This window comes from Buceros rhinoceros, unplaced genomic scaffold (genome assembly GCF_000710305.1).
Source record: "Buceros rhinoceros silvestris isolate BGI_N320 unplaced genomic scaffold, ASM71030v1 scaffold1229, whole genome shotgun sequence".
Taxonomy (NCBI): Eukaryota; Metazoa; Chordata; class Aves; order Bucerotiformes; family Bucerotidae; genus Buceros; species Buceros rhinoceros.
The window spans coordinates 17,332-24,345 of NW_010429548.1; the positions used below are offsets into that span (position 1 = coordinate 17,332).

General features: G+C 51.3%; 1 protein-coding gene across 1 annotated transcript in view; it reads right to left on the reverse strand.

The window, feature by feature from the left end:
* The window catches only part of DGKZ (diacylglycerol kinase, zeta), a gene marked incomplete at its 5' end in the record, with an annotated part of 18,688 nt that extends 11,973 nt beyond the window's left edge, over positions 1 to 6,715 (reverse strand). The window contains 12 exons of the mRNA XM_010142661.1: positions 189 to 244; positions 540 to 618; positions 1,119 to 1,259; positions 1,653 to 1,766; positions 2,154 to 2,214; positions 2,705 to 2,787; positions 3,065 to 3,160; positions 3,436 to 3,507; positions 3,600 to 3,716; positions 4,010 to 4,081; positions 4,521 to 4,589; positions 6,659 to 6,715. Coding sequence (XP_010140963.1) covers positions 189 to 244; positions 540 to 618; positions 1,119 to 1,259; positions 1,653 to 1,766; positions 2,154 to 2,214; positions 2,705 to 2,787; positions 3,065 to 3,160; positions 3,436 to 3,507; positions 3,600 to 3,716; positions 4,010 to 4,081; positions 4,521 to 4,589; positions 6,659 to 6,715 — 1,017 coding nt within the window. The remainder of the gene's footprint in view (positions 1 to 188; positions 245 to 539; positions 619 to 1,118; positions 1,260 to 1,652; positions 1,767 to 2,153; positions 2,215 to 2,704; positions 2,788 to 3,064; positions 3,161 to 3,435; positions 3,508 to 3,599; positions 3,717 to 4,009; positions 4,082 to 4,520; positions 4,590 to 6,658) is intronic.
* Positions 6,716 to 7,014: the final 299 nt, after the last annotated feature.

Sequence of the window (7,014 nt, forward strand, 5' to 3'; positions counted from 1 at the left end):
GAGAGGAAGAACAAGAACAATAGTGGCAGGCTAACAAGACACCAACTGTACTGCAGGCCAGAGAGCAAGCTGTACTGCCAGCAGCACTTGCAGCCAAAGAGGAGCTGCAACTTCCAGGACTGCAGCCTTTCCCCAGCTCGCTCTAAGGGTGCTATGAAGGCATGCCCAGGTATCCTCCACACACTCACCCCAGCATAGAACATTTTATTCCGAAACCTGCTGTTGAACTTCTCTGGGTTGGCCTCTAGGGAAAGGAGAAAAAAGCCCAGGTCATCAGCCTGCACATGGGAACACATCACTTGCCATCTCCCTAGACATGGTTCTCCAGCCAGCCTTGGCCAAGAGGCAGCCCCTAGTTCTCTTCCCAGGCAGGCACTCTTCTTCCCACTCTCCAGCCTCTATGCACTCCTCAGGTTTCACCTCCAGCCCTGTCCCTGGAGAAATCCTCTTGTTCAGTTTCCTGAGGAACATTTTACTGGCCCACCTCTGGGGCACTTCCTCACCATAGACCCTACCCCAGCCCTGCCACGCCCCCATACCTCGGGATTCATGGAACTCCAGGGTCACCCGTGCATCAAAGCCAAGGCTAAAGTAGTTATTAAACACATCCAAGGGGAGCTGAAATGGAAAGGAGGAATAAGGATGAACTGCCAGTGTGTGGCCACAGCAAAGACAAGTCCATGCCACGTATGTTGCTTAAAGGCTGAAGAAACCTGCTTGCCTTTCCCCCAGGAAAATACAGAGGTCACCAGCCTGAGTTGATGGATTGGTCCCTGGCTCCTAGAGGTAAGGGACACACTCAAGGGGACACACTTTGCTCTGAGATATCTGCCATCACCAATTTCTGCTAAAGAAACAGTCTCACGGGGGACTGGGCTTATACCTGTTGCAAGCTGTGCTTATAAACCTCTGGTGGACGTTTAGTTTTGATCTCTACACGCCTCGCCATGAGCACTGTGGGTCAGAGCCATGAGGATAGGAATGGAATTGGAGCAAGAAGAAGAAAACCCCAACCCAGTGCTGTAGCTCCAGGTGCTGGAGCTGCCTGAGCCAGTGAGAGAAGGGAGAATGCAGACTCTCCCAGCGCAGGGAACAAACACGGAGAGGAGGTGTCCCACCTTGTCAGTGGCTGCCTCATCCTTTTCCTCAGGGTTTGCATCAGGGTTTGGCTCCACATGGAGGTTCCAGCGATCAAGCTGCACAATATTCCCATCTTCCACATGTGACAGGATCTTGGACAGAGGTTCATCTGTGTAACCCTGGTGAAGAGCAGGACTCTGTGAGTCTCCTACGGGCCTCCTGCAGAGATGCCCCAGAGACAGTAGGCTTTGCAAAGGCCCAAAAGATGTGGAAAAGATCATTTCTACTTGAATGCACAACAAAGTAGTACTTTAAATTTAAAACACTACATTTCCTTCTAAAAATCTCCCAAATTTTGAAATGATTGCTCTTGTTCTAATAGATTTAAAATCTAGTGCAGAATTCCAATGTCATAAGATTAGTAAAATCCAAATGTCACTTATTTATTCATCTGTATTTAGAGAAAGTCAAAACACCCAGCCCATGCAAATCCCCACCCATGTGTCTGGAACCCGAGTCAAAATTGCTCAGCCCCTCTCTGTTGGCAGCAGGCTCTTGTGCCCATCACTTACCCCACCCCAGTTCAGTGTCCTAGCCAAGTCATTCCCTGTACCCAAAGGTAGGATGGCCACAGGAGGAGGTGGGTTGAGGCGTAACTGGTCCAGAATGGAGAGTATCCATCCCACCTGCTCCAGCAAGAGAGTGCAAAGAAACTATTATTTCAGGGACCATCAGGAAGATGGAGGAGGCTCAGAGCACTAGCAATGGCAAAGGGGCAAAGATGTCGTCCTCTTAGCCACCACCAGGGCTATTCAGCCTTCAGTGTTCCAAATGGGTGCTGCATGAGATGCCAGTAACCCCAGTGAGGACACTGGCCCCCCAAAGGGCTACAAATACAGGCATGCCACAGACTAGCATTCCTTGGAGCAGTGCATGAGAAGACCCACACAATCCAGTAACATGGATAACTATCCTGCTGTAACGGGGACACGGTTTGGCCTATTATGGACTACAGGGCGGGGCGCTGCTACTAGCACTGGAAAGGCCTGGGGTGAAGGGCACAGGGGACTCACCGTGCCATCTCCTCCACATGCCAGGATTCGGAGGTTGTGGACCTTGCGGTACAGCTCCAACCTGGGTGAAACAGAAAGGGTGAGGAGGAGAGGAAACAAGCACCAAAGTATTCACGAAGCCACATGTATGTCTCCTTCCCCATTGTTGCAGCAGCTCACAGCACTGGGCAAAGTCACAGAAACTTTGGCTTCACCAGCTCCCACGGAGGAATAGCAGAGTGTGTACAGACTGTGTACACATAAAGAAACCAAAATGCAGCAAGCAGACAAGACTCATGTGATATTATTTGAACATAATGAACTAGGTCTGGGAACCCCATCCCACAGCTGGTCTTTTCGTCACTAGCCTGAAGATTAGACCAGCCCTCCAGCAGGAAACACTGACTGAACACAAGGTATCCTAGAGAGCCGTCCAAAGTGTGAACTCATTGCAGGTCTCTTTGCACAAGCAAATGGAGCATCAGGCCTCTGCCACCTGTGGGAAGAGCTCTGGGAGCAACCTCTGGGGCAGGAATGGGGGAGAGAAGGGTGCTGGCCCCATCAATACTCACGCCTCCTTGGGTCCACCCTGGCTGAGGTCAAAAACTTGCCGTGGGTTGAGATACCACATGAAGGATTGGATGATCTTGGCTCCCTATGGGGAGAAGAAAGACTTCAGGTATCAGGGAGTTCCCAGTGAACAGCGGAAGAAGGCATCTGGTCCTGGGGATGGGTCAAGACAACATCTTTCTGGGGGGACTCAGGCAAAGCCTGGACTAGATGAGAATTGTGGGCAGCAAACTGGCACTGCAGGAGTTGCCTTGCCTCTTCTGCAGCTGAGACATCACCAAAACTATGGTAAGACCTCAGCAGCCAAATGGCAATGACCTCACAGAGCTGCCTTCTTACGGAGATGTAGGACAAGGCCATACCTGATTCCCACCGCTCTTGGGGTTCACAAACACCAGCAGGGGCTTCATGAGAGGAGCTGGCATGGGCTTGATGACAAAGGGTTTCCACCTCCCTTCCTGCAAGAAGCACAGCAGGTCCTTCAACAAACCTGGGGAAATGCAAACTACCACCTCCAACTGAGCCCTAACATCACCCGGTTCAGGAGTGGGAGGAAGAGAACGTCCCAGCCACCCTGTAAGCTTTATAGCCAGCAGGGACCCTCCCTCTACCTCACCCTCCTTAACCTCAACACAGACCCAGCAAAGCTGCTTTGTTTCCCAGGCCTTCTCCTTACTGTCAAGTCCCTCTGCCCTTCCAAGACAAGGTCATTCCCTGTCCTCTCAACTCTTACATCAGCCCCCTTTTTGCTGGATTTTCTCTTGAACGATGTCCTCTTCTTCTTCTTACTAGATTTCAGTGGGTTCTAGAGAGAAAAGAAACAAACCCCAAAACTCCATGAGGTGCTGCGGGGCAAGCAGGAGTTGTGAAAGAGCCACAAGAGCTGAGGTGACTTACCTGGGGCCGTCGGACTCGCAGAATCCAGGTGGGAGGAACGACGACAGCAGCGTGAGCACCCAGCGAGCAGGGCTCTTCAATGTGTTGCAGCATGAAACATGAAACTTTGCTGTGATACTGGGGAAGGAGAAGACAGAGAAAACTCAGCTGCTTGGTTTGCTGGAGATAGCCACCTTCTCCTACTTCCAGCTCCCCCATGCCAGTGCAGGGAGTGATGGAGGAAGCCATGCAGGAATTTTGTAATGGGAAGGCAATGAGGAGCTCACAGCTACCACAGTACAGCCTCTCCCAGTGAAAGGAGCTATTAAGGGCAGGATACAGAGAAGCAGCACTTGGGGAGTTCCAGCAGAAAGCAGAAGTCATTAGGTGCAGAACAGGCTGGTAAGATGTTCAGTGGGGGCTTTGCTCACTGCTTGCTTGCACCAGGAACAGCTGATGGCTACAATCTCTTTACTGTGGAAAGCAAACTTCTGCTGGAAACCCTGTGGAGGGAAGGACAAGAGGCTTAGGGAGTTTCCTCGCAGCTTTCCTCCATTCAACAGGATTTTCCCACCACCAAGGGAGATGTTAACAAAGAGACCATGCCTGCAGTTGGAGCCCTTCAGATCCCTGCAAGATAGCCCCAGCCACCCCTGTGGCACCAGGGAGGCCACTGCACTCTGCAGGGGTGTCCCAGTCACTCAAGGAAGCACGTCAGGAAGACAGCCCCCTCCAGAACTGACTGAGCCCGGGGGAAGAACAACTCTGTGCGGAAGCACTTATGTAGTACTTCACTGTGCAAAACATGACACACATCTTGGTTTTGCTGTAGGCTGCCAAATAGGAATGGTGGGACATCCCTGGTCCTCAGCTCTGTTTTTGTCTCTGGTTTGACCTTAGCTTTCCTTCAGGCTGAGAAAAAACCCCAGGATGCCCTCTCACCTTGCCACATTGCCGACATTTCCCTTCCTGCCGCCGCCGGTGTACCCAGTGATGCCGGACAACAATGGGCTAAAGAGAAAAGAAAAAAGGGGGAATGAAAGGCCCAGCATGTGAGGGAACACAGGAACAGGCAGGAGGAATGGACCCAGGCCAGCCAGGACCTCTGCTCTCGCAGTAAGCCCACTGCTCACAGGCACCAGCCCCAATCCTCTGGGAGAAGGCAAAGCCAAAGAATCAGGGGGAAAGAGGCTAATTTAAGGTGCTCAGAGAAGATGTAAAAAACAGAAAAAACAGGAAGGAGGGGAGGGAAACTGTACACTAAGAATCACAGAAAGCAAACCCAACAGAGAGTGGGCAAGCAGTAACGTGGAGTGCTACTTTGGCTGTAAATTACATCTCTGTCCCTTAACATCTATGCCCAGATGCCCCCAGTGCCAGATGAAAAACATGCTGGTAGAAGGTGTGAAATCCCCAGGGAGACACAGTTTGTGCCCGCAGCACGAAGATGGAAGTGCTCACAACTAAGCAGCAAACCACCTAGGTCCGAGTTCCCTAAGGACAGCAGCAGTACCAAAGCTCCCCACACCTGCTGCACCCTGCTCTTAGCCCAGGGCAAGTCCTGCTAGCCCTGTCTTGGCCCCTGCCCATGGGAATGGGGACAAAGCTGCTTGCAGGCATTTTCTCCCTGCCTGCAAGCTCACAGCAGGTGAGGGCTGGGTCTTGCAGGGGTGATTATGAGAGGTCGGAAGTTTTGTAATGAAGTACCACATTTCCTAAATCCCTCCCTCCTCTTCCAGCCCTGGATTGCCGTGGGTTGGGATCCCAGGCAGTAAAGAGAAGAGGCAGTGCAAGTTCACAGCCCAGCAGTGTAGGGCCCAACACCCTGCTCTTGACAGCTTTTGGGATCATAATGATGACAGAGGCAGGAACCGGCAGAAGATTTGGGTCAGCTCTAACGTTGCCTGCTCTGAGTGCAGCACACAGAAAAGGACAAAGAATTTTGTTGGCTTTAGCCAACAGTAATCTAGTGGGAGTAGACTCTGGGTCCCAGCAGGCACATCTACGGAAAAGGCTGACCCTGAGGGGGTCGCCCAGCAGCACAAAGGCTAGAAGAGCACCTTTCTAGGGAAACAAGAGGAAAGAGCTCTTCAAGGAAATGAGGAGTATTAGAAAAACAGGACAGAGAAGCAGGATTTCTGACAAAAAGAAGGAAAACAAGGAAAGGGGAGGGAAGAAAAATTTATAGAGGTTGGAGAGGAGAAAAATAGAGAAGAAGAGTGAGCAGAGGCAGAGGGTTGTTGACAGAGCCCAAAAAATGAAGGAAAATAAAGGCCCTGAGTTAAGAGTGATATAGGAAGAAAGCATGGCAGGAAAAGCAAAGGAAAGAAGGGAGGTTTACAGTGATGCTGAAAGCTTCACCTTTCCAGGTTACACTAGCATTCCTGAGCACGCAGCCCTGTGTTTAAGTACCCTTATTCTACTGTGTGAGCTGTGCCAGCACAAACACAATGTGGGGACCGCAGCTGTGTTATCATCCACACCCACTCCAGAGCAATGCACAGACTACGCTGGCTCCACAGGCTGGAGGGTGAAGCATGAAGGCTGACAGGTGCTTCCACTCAGCAAACAGGTCCAAAACCACTGCTTATGCCCAGTTATTGAAAAACGAGGTAAAGGGCTCTGACAGCACCACTGCAGGCATCTTTCACTGCTACCTGAAGTACCTGTGGCAGCCCGGTCAGGGCTGAGTGTTAAAGCCAAAAACGAGGCCATACTGCTTCCTTCCAAACAGGTAGACTTGGGGACCTGCTGTTTGCCTCGGGCTCCTCTATGTCCTTCTCAGCACAAGGGGGAAAAAACTCCCCGAAAATACTGTTTGCAGGTTCTCCCCGTGCAGATGCAGGAGCTTTAGAATGTGCAAAACAGGAGATGCTCTGCATTTGCTGCCTGCGAGCTCCCAGTCTGCACTGCTGCCTTGCAAAGAAACATCCCTTTTACTGCACCACCCCCTTGCAGTCAGAAGGCAGCACAATTCCTGCACTCTGATGGGCAATGTACTGGCAGCTTCTGACATCTTTGCCACCAAACTGGTAAAGGGCAGGGGGGGCAGAGGGGAGCAGATCTGAGGCACATCTCACCTCCCGTACATTCCGGGATCCTGACTCCCTGAAGGAGGGTTTGCAGCGGAAATTTATCTGCAGATTGAACAAACATAAGAGGAATCAGTAAAACCACCATACTCGAAGGAAACCTGCTGGAGTTGAGTTTGCTACAGCAGGCCCAGAGCCTCTGCAGATGTTCAGTGCTTGCTGCAAAACCCCTCACAGATCTGTTTCTAAACACAATGGGGCCTGGGGTCCCGGTCATGTCACTAGATGTTCCTTTTGGTACTGTCTCCTCAAAAGACACCTCTTTGCAATGACACATTGCAGTTCCCCAACATTCTTGTGTTTCACTACCCAAGAAGGACTGCCAAGTGTCCTGGAACCGGATG